We start from the raw sequence: 18,779 nt of genomic DNA on the forward strand, positions 1-18,779 counted from the left end.
CTGGTGAGGGGAGGGAGGAAGGGAACGGGAACACAGCCGTAGGAACAACTGGGAGCACTCAGAGAAACAGCACTTCAAAGTAACCCGTGTAAATAGCGCTGAGCTGGGGTCCGAATGACACCAGGAAATGCAGCAGCACTCCCGAGACACTGCTGCTGTGCAGCACAGACAGCACAGGGCCCCAGACCCGCGGCTTGCGCTTCCTCAGCCGGAGGGACCGCAAGGGAGGCTGCCATGAGTGCGAACCCATCGGGCACAAGCGGGGACCAGCTGTGAGCTCAGAAGGCAGGAAGGGGGAAAGGCTGTTCAGTGACCAGCTGAGACACATCCTGCCTCTGAAGCAAGCTGAAAACCGGCATTTGGGGTCATCCCAGACCCATTTCAACTGTTTCATGTCAGAGATCACTGAACACGGTTGGGTGTTTTTGGGTAACCTTTTATTTAGGTCACTTCATATTGAAAAGTAAACACAGGTTGTAATGAAACATCTCCCAGCTACTTCCCTCTGTTCTAACTGTTGGGGGGCCATAACTCTCTGCTGAAGGTGGCCCAAAACGCAGTCTCCCACAAAAACGACCCCTTGGTTTTCCCACAGGTTCACATTAATTAAGCAGTAGTGCCCAGCTCTGGTAACACTTGATACTGAATTCCTTTGTCTGTCTGAAAGACAATCTTACCTCATCTCTTACCTCAAACAGACCACATTTACCTTCCATGTAAGCCAAACACTCACTGCTGTTGCTGGCTTTGCTTTCAGTGCATGGCAAGATGTCCAACATGAGAAAGAGCTTGCACCATCCCCTGCCTGGTCTGGGCTCTCTTGCAGGGAGCACGCAGCAGTGCAAGCCCCTTTCAACCTGCTCCTGCCTTGGCTTCAGCTGGGATTCAGCCTGAGAAGCCAGAAGCCTCTGTGCATCAGTGCAGCAGTCGTGCTCCAGGTTGGATCAGTTCCTGCTGATGTGCAAATCCTGCCTGCTCCAACTACCTACAGAAACAAATAAATGCAGAGGTACAGCCCTTCTGCTCAGCCTCAGCATGCCTGAGCCTCCCACAGCTACCACCACCGCACTGAGATACCCTCAGGGCAATGCTGAGCGAGCAGCAGAGCTCCATGTCCAACCTGGCCAGCACTGGTGCTCAAGGGACCCCTGTCCCTGCACCACAGGGCCAAACTGTGGGTATGTCTTGAGTTGACATAATTATCAAGGCCTAAAAATCATCACCTTTATACACCTCATATGCAACAGTCCCTAAATAAAAATCAGTCTGAAATGGGGTTATACAACGTGACCTGTTCTGCTCTGCCTCAGCATTCTCTCCTGCACACCTTGTTGCCCTACAAACTGCAGTGTGAGGCTGTAACCATACCTGGAATAGCAGCACGGTGCCCTGCACCCAGTGGTAAAGGTGTGCCAGTGGGCTGCAGTCACCCATCGTGCCACACTGCTGAGGAGCAGCTACCATGACATAAAACAGTGTGAGGAGAAGCAAACCAAACTGAGTGCAGGGCTAGCACAGCCTGTACCGAGGTGCAGCTCCCTGGGTGGCTTGCCTGAGCTCTGGCCTGTCTGAGAAAGTTCAGGGGGGGTTTAAGAAATTACAAACATATCTGCAAGTGAGGACTCTGAAGCTGGGACTTTACAAAGAAGAATTACACTTGCCTGCGGGGCTGCCAACCGCATGTAGTTCACATCTGACAAATGCTGTGTGTGCCAAACAGCTTGAGCCCAAGCTATTTAAAAAGAGAGCTGCATTTAGTTACTTGGTACATGCAACTAAGCTGATGGCAGTATAGTAGTGTTCATAGGCTCACATGCCATCTCCAGAATGTCAAAGAAAGCATTTTTCTGCTACAGCAAAGAGCCTTTTGGAGCCCCTAAGGAGACTTCAAAACCTTTGGTGAAACCATTAACCCTGAGGGTCATTTTATAAGTCATAAGAATTGCACAGAATGGCTGAAGTAGTTATGAGATACACAGAAACCCACATTTCCTGCCTGTCCACAAGACATAGTAATCATCCTTTAGCTTCACTTTCAAGACCAGAATTTGCAGCCACATAAAAGCCACTTCCAAGAGGTCTAACACAGTGAGCCTCTTACACTGCCAAATCACTGCAGAGCGGACAACACAGAAATACCTGCTGTGAGGAATCCCTGCCAGATGCAAAGTTAAAAGAAAGTCTGTACCAGAACCCTGCTTTAAAGGAAACGATACCTGTCCTCCGTTACACCCAGGTTAAACTTCAAAGACCTCAGCTCTGTCAGCAATAAATGGATGCAAAATTTCAAGAGTGATACCTGGTACCTGCCAGGGCACAGCATCTTTACAAACCCATCCTCATCAGGAGCTAATTTTGCCCTCTCTCAACCCATCACATCTAGTGAGACAAAAGGAATCTTACTCCATTTTTAGCATCACGTGGATTAAACAAAGCCTCTTTAACAAGGAGGCTCCCATTACCGAATTTGTCCTCTGAGCAAAACCACAGCTGAACTGTGAGGTGCGCTTCTCAACTTCTGAGTCATCAGCTTGAGGTGGAGAATAAAAGAACATAAAAGTCAATCTGAAAGCCTCTATGCGGGTAAAGCTCTTATGTGCTGTGGTGTTCAAATAGGCATTGCAAGACCTGCACTTGTTGCCCTCGCATGCCTGGTCTTAGTGCTATGACCTATGGCTAAACTCCTTCCATAATGATGTTTTCACCAAGGAACAGAATCATCTGATCTGTACCAATAACAGAAATGTTATATCCCTGTACAGGGGGAAAAAAATCCAATGAAAGCTTAAAAATTCCCCTCCCAAATACAGCCTGGCAGTGAACACGGACTGAGCAATGCTAATCCACCTTGTACTTGCCATGCCACCAACCTGCTGGTACGTGACCATGGAGATGCAGCCATTCCTGCCTTCCTCCAGTCCCACTGCTGAGAACAGATGACAGTGTGCCAGGCATGTGTGAGAACGGTCACATGGGCTTCCAGCTTATGTGCCAAGAGCTCCTGAAAGATGCTGCTAGGGAAGATGATCACATCTTAATGAGCTAACGTTTAGTTTGGCCCCTCTTCTACTGTATTTGCTGTATCATGAACATATATATGTATAAAAATGTATTTTTCCCTCTTTAAAAGCCCCTCAACCCCATTACCTATGATAATGTGGAGAGTTAGAGGGCTTTTTTCCTTTTTAAAGCGATTATGATTATGTGCAACCTTTGCTCCCGAGTCATTCACACAGAAAGCACAGACAAGCCCCCCCGCTGCGAAGTGACAGCTCGCTCTGGCTCTGCAGGGCTTTGGTATTCATAGTTCCACGAGGTCATCGCTGGAAAAAACCTTGATGGTGATGCGACCTGGCACCTCGGCTGCTGCCCGCCTCCCTCTCCCTTGGAGCTGCAGCGTCTGCTCTTCTCTGGGGTCACTGGGTGAAGCTGCCAGCACCGCCTGCCCAAGGAACTGGTCACACAAGATGTTGCTGTTCCAGACCTAGAGACAAGGGACCAGAAATAAACCCTGCTGAAGCAGTGCTTCTCTTGCATTCCACCTGAATGGGTTGTGCTGGAGGAGGGTCACAACCATTCACCCCTTGAAAAAGCAGTGAGGAGGGGGAGGACATCTAAATTTAGCCAAATGTCTAGAGAGTGTGTGGGAGATACTGGATTTACATGCTCATTTACATACACTATGCAAATACGGAGCTACATTCAGCTTTATGCTTTCTAGGTCACAGCCTGCTTGGAAAAGGAATGAAAATGACCCTGTGAGGCTCCTCTCACCTGGACAATGATAGGGCTGTCGATGTTCTTCCTGTAGAAAATTGCTTGTGTGTCGAAGACGGCACTGGTGGTATTGTGCTGCACAGGGGAGCGCACGTTCTGGTTCTCACACTTGATAAGCACATAGGGATCTGCTCCTAAAGCACAATCAGCAGTACAGCAATTAGGAGACAGAATGGGAGCTGAGACCTGCCCAGAAACCCAGCAGAAACAATCCCCTCCTGTGCCTGACAGCACCACTGCTACTGAGCACAGGGACAGGGCACCAGAGCGCATCATGTCCGCTGGTGAAATACCTCTTTCTTGTAACCACGGGATGCTCAGAGCTGGAAACCAAGCACCATTTGCTGTGAAACCAGCTCACTCCCAGACTGAGGCTGCAGTCTTGCCACATTCCCTTGCCGTGCTTCCTCCTGGTTCATATACAGAAAGTCTTCAAAGTGACACTCTAAGCTCCCCAGCTGCTCTAGATGCACGAGCCAAAATGCATCCGTGCATGTGCAAATGCGGTGTGTAGTTCTGAGTGCCTGGGCCCAAATGGGAGGTAAAAAATGTTCATCATCAATTCCTATGGTGGGCAAGAACGGGAACTGCACAGAACTTTAGATCACTGAATGCCCCCCATCTTTAGACTGCCTAACTTGAAAGTGGTGTCTACTCATTCTGACAGGAGTATTAGTGTTAGGAGGTAGTTTTTAAGGGGCAGTTTCTCTTCCAGAAGTAAAACACTGCCAAAATGCAAAACCGTGCTGTAATAGTGCGTTGGTTTCAACAATGTTTTCCGTGGGAAACTGTCCAAGGAAATCCTCTCCAGTTTCTCCTCTCATTCCCATGAACCCTCGGTTCTGTCATTCAGATCAATCTCACTTTAAAGTTGATGTTATCACAACATGTCTGTATCTATAATAGGTCCTAATTCATGTTTTAAATTACACTTTAATCACACTGAGATTACTCAGCATTCTAGAAATGCTTTGTTGGTTTTACACTGAGCATTTTTACTTTGTCACAAATACTGATAATTTCTTTCCATGCCAATACAGAGCAGGAATCCATTTGGAAATACCTGTCTTTATCCTCAAAGAGAACGGATCTTTCCACTTGCTGAGCAAGTCGAATTAAACACAGGCACCACCATGTTTTGAATTTCAAGATAACTATTTCTGTCCATTCCTATTGTTAATGGACACTCCTTGCTACCCATTAAACATGGATGTTAAACAAACCCACTGAATGTGTGTAAATCGGACTCGTGATCATTTCTTACACACATTTTGTCACCATCCATCTACTTGGAAATGCCACCACCGGAATGACAGCCATAAGGCAGCACAATTTTAGGGCAGCTTTTGCCTTTTAGCAATTCATACCCAAGATGATTTCCCTCAAACACGTCACTCATAAGAACAGATACCAACACCTCGCACAAACAAACCACCCAACAGCTCCATCCAAAACAGAAGGAGCTGCTTCCACTGACGAGAAAGCAGCAGATTTTCCCATGTGCTGCACTGTGGTTACACCTGGCCAGACATGCCAGGCCTGTTACCCTGACAGCATCTCACACTTCCTATAGCAGGTAGCAGAGCATTGGCTTTCCTGAGAGACAATTACTTTCTGTGTCACTGAATGTGTGGATTTAGCTCTGGGGCATGGTGTGGCACCACGCTGTGTGATCAGTGATGGGAAAGCTCCCCCCCTCTCCCCTTTCCATTTGGAAAATGGATCTGAATAAAATGGGGTCTTGCATGAAATGGTGTCAACTACTTTCGCCAGAGGCAAAGAGCAAAGCAAGGTCTGATCATTAACAGTAATTAAAAGATAAAGGGTATAAAAAGGGGTGGGGAAAGGACACAAAGTTTAAAGGGGTGACAGGCATATCTGCTGCAGCAGGGAGCTGTTAATGAAAGGACTTGCTATGTGAAAGGAAAAGGAAAGCTGACGTGAAATGAACAGACTCAAATTCTCAGGAAGTGCTCAGGGAAGAACAGGGGTGTAGAAGAGGAACATGAAAAGTACCTGCAGAGCACCACCTCACAATGGCATTGCTGAATGGCCAGTTATGTTGGGAGGACTGGCTCCAATTCCACAGCAAAAGGTAAAAATGGGAGAGCTGCACATGTGGGATGTTTTCAACTGCATTTTGCCCAGGTTTCTGCAGCTCTGGGCTCGTGTATTTTCGGTACACAGACAATGCAGAACGGGCTGCTAATGTGGAAAAGCAACATCCTAGTATTTGCCATGAGCTGGGAATGAAAACAACTGGAGCTGCTACTCTGGCAACTGTTCTGCAGTGGAAGGAGGACTGGGCTCAGTTCTCAGGCATACATATGGCTCGAGCTATGCCTTGAACACCATGCTGTGTATAAACAGCTGTTTCATCAGTCCTATGGCCTTGCTGTTGTATTGGGAAGCTGTATGAAAAAAACAGGGCAAAGGGAAAGGCTGAAATCTGTAAAAGCTGGGAACATTTGAACAGTAATGACATATCTAAGGCTTAAAGAAACCTATGCACAGTTCTCTTTGTTTGAGAACTGGCTCCTCAGATCTAACATCCTTCAGCACTGCACCAGAACAAAAAGCTTTCTGAGAAGTTCTCAGAGACATTCCCATTCTTCTCCAGTTTAGACCACAATTACTGGTACATGGAGAGCCAGATTCAGCCACTGGAAACAGCCATGGGCCAAGCAGAGCAGACATGGTGCTGAGACACAAGCACTGCCTTGGGAATTACAACAGGTTGTTTTGCTTTTTGCAGTTGAGTCTTCGCTCATGTGCCTCTTGGCTTCTCCTGAAATATAGATAACCAAAGGGAGTCTTTCCACTGGCACCATGATATCCTCTCCCCACCTCTGCTCCATTTTCTCCCTGCTTCCCTTCTGCTTTGACCGGATTATTTACAGCTGGTTCTCACCTTCTCTTTCCTTCTGTTTCTCAGACTGCTCCCAGGCAGCTGCCATTAAAGGTACCAGATACTCTGCTTCCCAGGTATGTCACATACTGGCCATGACAAATACCTAGTTCAGAAAAGTGGTGAAAGGCAAACATACGAATTCAACCTGGAATTTCAGTGGGAAATGCAGCAGGTGATTTGTTCTCAAGGATGAGCTTTGGGGGAAGGAGTGTGACAATAGTGAGAGCAATTTTTAAAGCAGACTTGGGAATGAGAGACAGAAAATCTCCAAGCACACAGTGCTGCCTCATCCTGCAAACCTGCCACTGTGCTTGGCTCACATATAGTTGGATCAGCTTCAGAACAAGCAAACTCAGAGAGGTACTTCCAAGAGAAGCAGCCTGTATGCATTTGGAATTGAGTCTGGGCAGCCACATTCATCCACTATTCCTGTCAACAGCAAACCAGCTACTATTTTTTCCAGACAGGACAATGAATCAAAGACAGCAGCAAGGAGGAGCTTTCCAATAAGCATTAAAAACTGAGATTAAAGAACCTTCCCCTGGCAGGGAGCAGGCTTCTGATGAGAACCAGCTCGTGAACCAGGCCGGATGTGCACTTGCTGTGCAATCATCATTCTCTTCCAGTTTTGTTTAAGCAGTTGCTCATAAATCTGTGCTAAGCACAGCTCTCACATGACAATGATGGGCTCATGTAAAGAGCAGTGCATTCAAGTCTGAAATCCCTCTGTCCTAGTTATATAAAACAAGGTATCTCTGTTCAGGCTGCTGTTACTTTCTGGAACTCACACCCCAGTGTCAGAGGAGAGAGATGTCCTGATGCTTTCAGGACAGCTTGTCAGAGAGATGTAATGACACGTCTCTGTTCTCAGAAGCTCCAGATGAATCCTAACCTCCTCCTCAAGCTTTGTCTTCTCTCTATGCTAAGGGATGGTAGTGACAAACCAGGCAGGTGGTTGAACAAGGTGGAATATAAATGACAGTGTAAGAAAAAAAGCAGCTTCTTGGGAGCCAAGAAGATGCAGATCAGAAGGTGGTGTCAGGAAACCCTTGTGAAATGCAGTGGTACTAATCAGACACAGCAGCTCACAGAGGAACAAGGTGCCAACAACCTTCACACCCGAACATGAGTAACCTTTGTGTGAGGTCCTCTTAGCAGCAGGCAAACACAACCACTTCATCTACCTATTTTCTACTTGAATAAACATATTGACTGTGCGTAACCTGAACAGAAACCTCTACTTGTCACTCCCAGTGGCAATTGCTGTGTGGCCTCTTCCCTCATCTCACAGTATTGATTAGACACAAGGCTGCTGTGGACTTTTAAATCTAGCTCACATCAGGAGCAGCAGGTAAGGCTGGTATTCCACTAACTCCCATGTGACCGAGGTCTGAGCTCGCTGTGGGGAAAGGTGGTCTTTACTGAATGCCTGGCTGCTATTTCTCCTGGAGATGAGCATGGCAGAGAGTCCAGACATGGATCCAGTAAAGCCAGAGAGGAGACAAGGGATGGTAAAGAATTGCATTCTTTTGTGGCAGCATTAGGAAGCAATCTTAGAACATGGGATATTTTATGTCTCTGGATACACTACTTTCTAGCATAAATTTACAGTCCAGCCAGTGTGCTTCAAGGAATGTCTATATCCACTTTTTTAATCTACAAAAAAAAAAAACCCAAACCCCCAAAAACCCAAATGTGAGAAACATGTTCCATACCCAGCTTTTTGCTACCAGGAATGCACTCTAGTATCAATCAGGACCTTTGCCAAATTTCCCAGCAAGATGCCTTCAGAAGGCAGAGTGCTGTTTACGGGTGTCATCCTGCTCACTGCACAGCTGGACTTCAGTGTGTCAGCAGTGCATATTTGGCTTTATGGAGTTTCTATTTACACACTCTCCCTACTTGATTTGTCTGAAGCTGCTGTAAGACATGACATTCTGCAAGGCAAGCTATGAATATCCTGAGTTGGAGATACCTATAGAAAAAAAGGCTGATAAAGAAATATTCAGACAGGGATTTCACAGCAGTATTCAAGATAATAGGGAAGCTACTGAAGCTCTCCTTCAGTGCCCCCTGAATGGATGAGATTTAGGACTATAGGCTGGAAAGAGACAAGGGCTTTTACTGAAAGCTTTATGTTGATACAAAAGGAAAATATTTTAACTTTTCTGGTGAAATTTCATTCAAAGCCAAACAATAGGAATCATTTAGGTTTTGAGTTCACATCCCGTTTTGGGTTTGATGAATTTATAATGGCCCGTTGTTTCACAAGGAAATGGAAACACAATGACAGACTGGGTTTCCTGCAGCCATTTGATGTATTCAATGCTAATTCACAAATAGCATCACTTGACCCAGTTCTGCATTTTTTCAGCAGCAAAAATAAGCAGACATTCTGCTTAGGTTTAAACAGAAAATCTGTGAGTCCATTTCCTACAGAAAGTTCTTCCCACAATAGGTTACTTGTTCAGTTCTGTTAAGGTTATCATCAGCCCCACATTGGCTGCTGAAATCCAAGTGGAAGAGGATGCTTCCATGTGTGGCAGTCCCAAAGGTATTTGGGCTATGCTGTAGTTTGAGTATCTATTACATGTTGGTTGCAAGTCCTGTTTGTGTATTCCTGAGGGTCTGTGTCACAGTGCACCAAGTCCCACAACACTGAGCTGAAGCCTGGTCTTCGACATCTGCAGGCAACTGGTTTTAATGATCTTGTCAAAGCTGTGACTGTGCTAAGGATTGCGAAATGCTAAGGGTGGAGAAAAATGTTGAAGGAATTTTAAAAGAAAAAATAAAACCCAAACACTCCCTTAAAAATGAAAATGTCCTTCCCGGGGCAAGAACAAGAGCAAACTGCCTTGTGTCAATGCACTGCCTGCTATTCTTATCACATACAGCCCCGTCAGTCTCACCCATCCTTGCTGAGAACATGCAGCCCTGCAGCTTAACTGAGGTGTTTGTGGCTCCTGCTTTTCAAGAGAAGTACCAAGAAAAATGAACTGAATCCACTTTCTATGTCTCTTTCCTCCAACATTGCTGTTCCCTGAAGACACAACTGGACTTAATGGAAAGTGGCTTTCACAGTGAAAAGTACATTCAGTTGTCACTCTGTGGGTGCCAGGAACAGTGATGAAAAGAGGACTAGAATAAAATCATAGCCAGCTGGTGGGAGAAATTTACTAGCTGTTTTGTGAGACTGAAGATGAACTGTACTACAGGTCTAATGCCTTCTCTACCACAAGGAGTTAATGCAACTGAGCACCACATCTTAAACTGAAGAGAGCTGAAGAGTTATCTGGAGCAAACACAGCAGATGCTCAGGAACCTCTTTAGTTTCTTGTTCCAGTTTCACCATACTACCTTCGCTCCTTTGTTTTCTCCCTCCCAACCTTTTTCTGTTGCACTGGTCATGGAAAATGAAGGCCAACAGACAGAGAGTAAGAGTAGAACATGAAGAAGCAAATGACAACTGGCAAGTCTCCTAATTAACTGTCAACATCAGGTGCCAGAAAGACATTTTAGTGTCTTTCAGGACACTTCCTCTGATGTGTAGATGCACAGACCTCTACAAGTCACTTAACCTCTAGTTTAAGTCCTAGTTTACCCAGCTGAAAATGGTTGTTTAAAAACCATAATTTCCTCCCTGAAGTGCTGTTAAGCTTGTGGTAATGAATAAAAAGGCGTTCTGAAGGCCGTGAATGACGTTGCTGAGGTAAGTGCAATACACTGTGTCAGCCTGTGTGATTCAGCTGTCTTTCTGGATATTTTCCACATCGAAAGCACATAAACCCTGACAGGTGAATTTCTTTCTGATCCCCACAAAAAGCTTCTTGGGAGGGTCTGGCTACTACTGCCCACCTGGACCAGCACAGATGACACATAACTCTTGCTCTTTTGTATCCTCAAAAGGAGCGTGACCAGCAGGTCAAAGGAGGTGATCCTGCCCCTCTGCTCTGCTCTCGTGAGACCTCACCTGGAGCATTGTGTGCAGTTCTGGTGTCCTCAACATAGAAAGGACATGGAACTGCTGGAACAAGTCCAGAGGAGGCCACGAGGATGATCAGGGGCTGGAGCACCTCCCGTATGCAGACAGGCTGAGAAAGTTGGGGCTGTTCAGCCTGGAGAAGAGAAGGCTGCGTGGAGACCTCAGAGCAGCCTTCCAGTACCTGAAGGGGGCCTATAGGGATGCTGGGGAGGGACTCTTCATTAGGGACTGTAGTGACAGGACAAGGGGTAACGGGTTAAAGGGGAAGTTTAGATTGGATCTAAGGAGGAAGTTCTTTACTGTGAGGGTGGCGAGGCAGTGGAATGGGTTGCCCAGGGAAGTTGTGAATGCTCCATCCCTGGCAGTGTTCAAGGCCAGGTTGGACAGAGCATTGGGTGGGATGGTTTAGTGTGAGGTGTCCCTGCCCATGGCAGGGGGGTTGGAACTGCATGATCTTAAGGTCCTTTCCAACCCTAACTATTCCATGATTCTAGGATTTCTCCTTTTGGGCAGATTTTAAAACATGCTGAAAAGAATCCCATATATCTTCCATTTGTTTGGATAATTTCTGGCTACTTACATATCAGCCCAGACCTTTAGAGGACTGAATAAGCCCCTTCCAACTCTCCCAAGCTCGCTTTACACTTACCGCCTGATCTGTCTTGCTTCTGTAAGCCCTCTGCAGAGTGAATTTTGATTTGGGTGACTCTGCGTGGATAGCCACAGAGAAGACTCCAACATGTCATTTTAGGCTTATCTGCCTTCAGCTCCCTGAAAAATCATGGGAAAAACAACTGAAGTAATCCATGTCAAGCAAACAATCAATAGTTGTGGAAATTTGGCATTTACAGAACGTGAGGTTTGTCCTCTTTCCTCATCTAACATTTTGGAAGTTTGTGGTACAGAAATGACAGACTTGAGAAATAAATGCAGAGCAAAGCAAAGCAAACCAGATTTGTGTCATCTTTCACATGGCAGCAAAAGTGGTGGGAAGAACCCCAGCGACTTTAAATCATGGAAAACACTATCAAAGCAAGAAAAAATTCAGCAGGCCTGATTTCATGAAGCACTAGTTTTGCGCTTGCAGACAACTACTGCTTTCAAAGGGGATGCTCAAAGAAACAAGCAGTGCCAACTGTAACTGCAAACACTGCTCTGTGTTCTGACATGCACCTGGGGGCAACTACAAAAGCCAAACTAAAAGGTCAAAAGACCCAAACTGAATTGTCCCCTAGGTTCATAAGTAAAAATGTCCTGACCATGCACAAATTCTTGTGAGGCTTCTGGAGGTGACCCTGAACATCTCAAGAGCCTGATTCTGGAGTGATATGAGCTAGTGAGTCCAGGATATTTGAGGGCAGCAAGGTAACCATTTCCAAGGAGATGCAGCCAATGTGGGCAAGAGAAAGGTTGCACTTGATGATCTTAAAGGTCTTTTCCAGCCTAATTGATTCTATGATTCCATGAGTACAACCTACCTGAGTTTTGATGGCACATCTGTGAAGAGCCTCAGTATAAACTTTGTAGCGATGCCAGGATGATAGGTAGTTGGGATAAGGACATAGCGGCCTTGCTTGAGGATCCTCTTCAAGAACACAGTGCGCATGTTGATGTATGGAGATGTGGCCACTCTCTCCTGCACAGTGAGCTTGTGTAGTCGATAGCTTCTGTTATCCTCCACCTACAGCCACAGAACAGTACCGAGATTAATGCAAGGAAGGATACCAGAGCTGATAGCATTTTCCCTGCATATCACACAGCCTTTCATGGGCAGAAAAGACAATGTGCAGTAAAGGCAAATGGTTTGGCAAATGGTTTTTCACCCTTAGAAGCTGTGGCAGAGATAGTCCTGATGGGCAACCCAGTGTTCCAAGCACAAGCCCACACAGGCTCCAAAGCAGTGCTGTTTCACACTTCACTGCATTATCATATATACATGTATACCCCTAAGGAGAGGTGAAAGCTTGGGATGGTAAAGACATGCACCCACTAACAGATAAAATGCTACTGCAGAGATTAGAAGGTGCATTTAGAGATGCCTGCACACTCCAAGGACTCTACCACTGAGCTACACTGCATCTTAAATGAGGCTGAGATTCAGTTGCCCCCTTTCTCTGTTGTTAACAGGTGACTGTCATATGAATAAGTGTGATGCAGATGTGAGGAGCTCTGACTGACTGTTAAAACTGACTATTTTTTAGGGTAGGGTTCACTGTAGTCCCATTAGCTAGAGCAACGGGTGCTAAGATAACCCTGATCCTCAGTGAAAAAGCACACTCATAGCTGTTTCTGTTGCTTCCCTCCTTTCAGTTTGTATGTTCTCATTTTAGTCAGTTTGCTCTGGGAATGCAATTAAATTATTGTTTGGGATCCATTTGGTTCCATTTCACATCTGCTCATTTCCTACTCACTACTCCAGCTTCTGAAAACACTCTTGACTCTCTTCTTAAGTGGCAAAAGAAAACCTTCAGACTTTTCAAACTCATTCCCTTGGCTGATGAACCAGAGGCAGGAGCCTCCAGTGGGGAGGAGAACTGAAACCTTTCAAGCGCTAATATTTTTTGTCTTTCTCCTCAAAGCTTGAAGTAGGAAAAGCACTTAAAATAGTTTTGCAGTAGGGAAAAATTACTTCTGTTCCTTTAGTTCAAGTAGAGTTTGAATTGAAGTAGATTCAATTTAGTTCAAATAGTCTGTCTAATGTCAGCTCTGGTGACTGAGTGCAGCACACATGCAAAGCTCGTGTTGAGAGGAGAGCCAGACCCCACCATAACAATCATGCCTCTATCTGCCAAAGATCTCATTGCCAGGATGGAGCAGGGCTGCTGAACAAACCCTGAGCCAGCAGGGCAGATCCTGCCTACCTTGAATATTTCAAAGCCAATGGGGATGCTGTCTCCTTTCCCTTCTTTCTTGTATTTGCGGCGATCCTCCTGTTGTAAGGAGACCAGTACTTTGTCCTCCATCTTCTTAACATCAAAGATGTACTAGTAAAAGAAAGAAAAGAGCAAGCAGTTAGAAATGTCTTGGGATAATGAGGATAAAGCCATCACTGAAGAAATATGTGCATACAAAGGATACAAATGAAAATACGTTTAGAGGTGGGAGGAGCGTTCTCCATATAACAGACATTCCCAGCAATTCCCAGCTGAAAAATGAACACTAATAATAAGGATCTTTAAACCAAAAGTGTCAGAGACACTGAAACAGGTAATTCACATAAAGGACAGCATGAGACAGTATTACAAAATAAACAGGGCTAGGAGGAACTCCTGCATCTTTAACATGCAAATCTCATACCCAAACTGTTTAAAGTAAACTTGAATGAACCTGGGTTTAAGACTAATCAAAGGAATTTATTTCAAGTTTAGGCAGCAGTTCCTATCTCAATAAATCAGACTTGCTTACATTATTAAGGATCACCACCAGACCAGTTCATGAGTAAGTATGTAGCCTTGCAGTAGACAAAAGGTCAGATAGGTATTTCTTTATATGACAAAGAATTAAACACTCAAGTCTGTTCACTATTAGATACTCCTGTAAATTTTCTTTCATGCATACAGAGGGCAAATCTGACTTGTCAGAAGCAGTGGAAGAGGACACTATTTACTCCAAGCCCAGACAGATGCCATATTCTCCCAACCTCCAAAGACCTTTAAATGTGAAGCAAGCAAATAAAAGCATAAAGCTGCAGCTCTAAACAGCTGGGTATTACGTGCACCCCATGTTCTGATTTCAGCCAGAATTCCCTGACAGCACGCAGAGGAATATCATCCCTGGTTTAACTCCCCCTCTTCCCTTCTCCTCCAAGAGCTGCTAAAAAGCAAATCCCCATTGTGCTCTGTTCTGAGGTAGATACTGAGATTGCCTTGGTTACTTCTGTGGAATGATCCCCTGTAATGACTTCACATCCCTCTGTGGTCTGAGCTCTGCAGAACAAGGCACCATCCCATTCCTCATCCCTGACCCTCTCTGTCTCAGGCAGTGTTGCACCCACATGGAGGAAACACCAGTCTAGCAGAGGTGGCTGAAGCACAGCAGTACTGGAAAGAAAATCAATACTTTACCAAGCCTCTGGGCTTCATTTGTTGCTCGCAGTATTTATGTTCCAGATTGGCCTCCTGCAGGAGGCCAGTTTGCTATTTTGGTTTTGGTATAAATTCAATGCTTCTTTGTACTCTTATTTGTATGCTATTTAAATGTTGCAGCAGGGAAAGCACAGGACCCTGAAGAGAGTCCTAAGGGATGTAACGAGCCTCTGCAGAATCTAAGAAGCAAGATACAAACACGCAGGGACACCTAATAAGGCACGTTTCAATTCTTCTCCCTGTGCAACCATAGGCAGTGTTACCTTGTCAGCCTGAGGTGTGCCAGGGCAAATGGAGGTGTGGAAGGGGAACTGTGAGAGTGCATGGGAGCTCTCTTGGTCTGGTGAGAGCTATGCAACTCTGATGATTTTTGATCTGATGACATTTCAGCTGTCCTAATGGGTAACAATCTGGAAGTTAGGGGATGGTTGTAGGAATACATTTATACTTAAATTCCCTTATCTAAAGGAACTGGAAGTGTCACAATATTGCTCTGTACAGATAAACTTCACAGGAGGCATTTCACTCAGGGAGCACAGAGAGAGATCATCTCTAGATTATGGTAGTGTGTGCTGCAGTAATTTATTACAGCCCTAAGCTAACATAAATGTGTTCCAGCACTGCTATTAAGAGCCTTTTAATCAACTAGCCTAGAGATAACACTGGAACAAAAAGAGCTTCCATTGCATCAGGCATTGCACTCAACTGTAACATGTATATTTTGTTCTCTGTGACAGCTAAACACTTACAAATGAGACCCAGACAAGCACTTGGAATAAGTCCAGAAGCATACAGGGAAATATCTCACTAAAATCATCCTCTGGAAAAGAGGCACTCACAGAAGACAGAGCAGTGAAGAACTGCTTCTCCATCTACAGTTGTATGACAGGATGAGCTGGGAGTTTAGATTAACTCCTAGTCCGAACAGCAAAGGCTGCACTTCTCCAGTATCCTGCTATGGAAACTGAGGGGTGCAAACAGAAACCTTCCATATAATTGCAGAGAAGCAGACACAAGAACATCTTCAGTTAAACTAACGTACGTGGCGAATTACAGAAGGACAGGAAGGTCAATTTTCAAAGTAATAACTAAAGCAGAAAGTGCCCAAATCTCACTGGCAGTACTGGCAGTTTGATGCCTGAATTTGCATTCGCTGGGATGAAAATGTATGACACAGAGAAGGGCAGAAGGGTGAGAAACGGACTGAGAATGGATGAACAGATAAACTGAATACCCTGAAACTTGCCAGGTAGGACAAGACAAGGAAATGTCTGTAATGCTGAGGAGAGGGTGAGCTTGGGGAAGAGACTAGATACTTTCAGGATCTTGGATTAATGCAAAGGGATACTATCTAAATACAGTGGCCCAAGTCCTTAGGCTGTTTAAGGATGTTAAATGAATGAAGTTGTCATTAGAAAAATCAGACTTGCTACCTTGCTGGTAACTTCCCAACCGGGAAACTGAAGGAAGTCCACACAGGACTTCACTAATCCTGGTGTGTCTGACTCATCAGCCCCAAACATGATCAGTCCTAAACCAGTATCTAAACTCCTCAGAGAGGCTTCACAGAAATCACTCAATCAAGCAGTGAAGTAACAAACTCCCAGAGGACAGCCCAGGAAATGAGACTTCTGTCATCACTGCCAGCTCCCAAGCAGGGTGGGTATTTCAGAAGCTCTAGCTAAAATGGATACACTTCAATACCTCACAAAACACAGGGATTCCCACCTGGGGATTCTGAAGGAAGGTCTCTTTGTTATCAAAGCATCCACCAGAGCGATTTAGCAGGGGTTCTGAATTCTTTGCCCAAGCCCCATGCATCATCTTCTTCTCCCAGGTCTTGTGGATGCTGAAGTAGGAGGTATTCACAATCCGGCAGACGTCCACATCAGTGAAATTCTTACACCAGTCCTCAAACGTCATCCTGTACCATGGGACACCAGGAAAGTAATGGTTTGCTTAAAAACAAACAGCGATCCTCAAGCAGAGCCAAAATTACGCATGAAATCTTTCAGTAATTTAAGAGGCATTGCTCAGCTGTCCCAGGGACAAGCTGATTCACTGGAAAGCTCTCCATGTGGAAATACTTGTGAAGCCACAATCACACTATCTTAGAGCTTAATTTAGAGCAATATCACCTTAGTGTGGTTTGGTCAGCTCTGGATTTGTTGCAGCACCTATACCTATTAAAGGATAGGTTGCATCTACCAGGCTGAACTTGTTAACATGCATATTGCAAAGGTAAAAGAGATTATCTGCAACCAAAGCACTATCCATACCTTGGGTCCTTATTGCTACAACTGCCCCTGAGCAGGACTCAAACCTGTGTACTCTGGACACTGCTTTTATCTAGCACCATCTCAATGCTATAACCTGTGCCTGCTGAAGTGACAGACTGGCTTGCAGAGCAGTTAGAAACATTCACCTCCTCTAACAGCTTCATACCTCTGAAATAACACCATGTCCTGGCTTATTAATGTCCCAGAACCAAACCCTTCCAGTTGCCAGTTCTGACAAAGCCAAGCAAACAGAAGAGTTTTCATACTGAGCCTTCCCAGCACACACTTGATGCAATATTAATGACCTACTGAAGCTGCTGCTGGATGGACTCAGCATATCTAAGCTTTAAACTGAGTCATATTAGAGTTTTAGAGATCCTGTAGAGAATGAACACTTGTGCCCATGCTGGAAAACACCAACAGACACAAAAATTCTTTGGCTGTAATTGTATTTATAGATACCCCAGTGATGGTTGACTTAGAAATCCTATAGATAGGCACAGTATTTAGGAAACAGGATTGACACTGTGTTCAATATTTGGCACTCGATCATGTAAACCAACACCTGTAGTTTTTGATTCTGACTGAATGTCCTAAATATAGATAGAATCATGGAATAGTTAGGGTTGGAAATGACCTCAAGATCATCCAGTTCCAACCCCCCTGCCATGGGCAGGGACACCTCACACTAAACCAGGTCACCCAAGGCTCTGTCCAACCTGGCCTTGAACACTGCCAGGGATGGAGCACTCACAACCTCCCTGGGCAACCCATTCCAGTGCCTCACCACCCTCACACTAAAAAACTTCTTCCTTATATCCAATCTGAACTTCCCCTGTTTAAGTTTTAACCCGTTACCCCTTGTCCTGTCACTACAGTCCCTAATGAAGAGTCCCTCCCCAGCATCCCTATAGGCCCCCTTCACACACGGGAAGGCTGCTATGAGGTCTCCACGCAGCCTTCTCTTCTCCAGGCTGAACAGCCCCAACTTCCTCAGCCTGTCTTCATACGGGAGGTGCTCCAGCCCCTGATCATCCTCGTGGCCTCCTCTGGACTTGTTCCAACAGTTGCATGTCCTTTCTATGTTGAGGACACCAGAACTGCACACAATGCTCCAGGTGAGGTCTCCCGAGAGCAGAGCAGAGGGGCAGGATCACCTCCTTCGACCTGCTGGTCACGCTGCTTTTGATGCAGCCCAGGATACAGTTGGCTTTCTGGGATGAATAGATTTTGAGGGTGTTTGAAACTTACAGTTACTGAGAACTACTAATTTTGTTCTACTGGCTTTTAATCCATCTTTTCTGTTCTTCTATCATCCCTTGAGAGTTTAAAAGAAACAGACCTTGTGCCAGGATTGGATAATCTTCAGGACTGGATAATCTTATCCATGTGGGTAAACTGATTTTGAAGTTGTTAAATGGCAGGATTAATGGCAACTACTCATTGCAGCCAGTATCTGCAAACCCTTCACATGATTCCCACTCACCAGAACTCTCCGTCATTCTCAAGAGTGAGTCCCAAGCTCTTACGTTCTGAATTGCTGACTTTCTTCCACTCCTCGGAACTAAAAGGAAAAGAGGAATAAAGTAACAGCAAGGATGATTAATGACTTAAGTACTGCCTCCTGGAACTAAAACTGCAAGGAAAATTCTCTGATAGTCCCTTATAAAGGTAACATCAGAATACTGAAAGGACAGATGATATTCAAGAAGAAGTGATTGGCTTTTACAGGAGGAGCTTGAAAA

The 18,779-nt window shown here is 45.2% G+C and overlaps 1 protein-coding gene across 8 annotated transcripts in view; it reads right to left on the reverse strand.

The window, feature by feature from the left end:
* Positions 1-420: 420 nt before the first annotated feature.
* CAPN6 (calpain 6) overlaps positions 421-18,779 on the reverse strand; it is a 62,651-nt gene continuing 44,292 nt past the window's right edge. For all 8 annotated transcript variants that reach the window (XM_065689986.1, XM_065689989.1, XM_065689983.1 and 5 more), the window contains 7 exons: positions 18,521-18,598; positions 16,484-16,679; positions 13,532-13,654; positions 12,149-12,351; positions 11,320-11,441; positions 3,775-3,911; positions 421-3,484 (listed from right to left, as the gene is read on the reverse strand). In XM_065689986.1, the coding sequence (XP_065546058.1) occupies positions 3,302-3,484; positions 3,775-3,911; positions 11,320-11,441; positions 12,149-12,351; positions 13,532-13,654; positions 16,484-16,679; positions 18,521-18,598 (1,042 nt within the window). In that variant the 3' untranslated portion in view covers positions 421-3,301. The remainder of the gene's footprint in view (positions 3,485-3,774; positions 3,912-11,319; positions 11,442-12,148; positions 12,352-13,531; positions 13,655-16,483; positions 16,680-18,520; positions 18,599-18,779) is intronic.

This window comes from Lathamus discolor, chromosome 9 (genome assembly GCF_037157495.1).
Source record: "Lathamus discolor isolate bLatDis1 chromosome 9, bLatDis1.hap1, whole genome shotgun sequence".
Classification (NCBI taxonomy): Eukaryota; Metazoa; Chordata; class Aves; order Psittaciformes; family Psittacidae; genus Lathamus; species Lathamus discolor.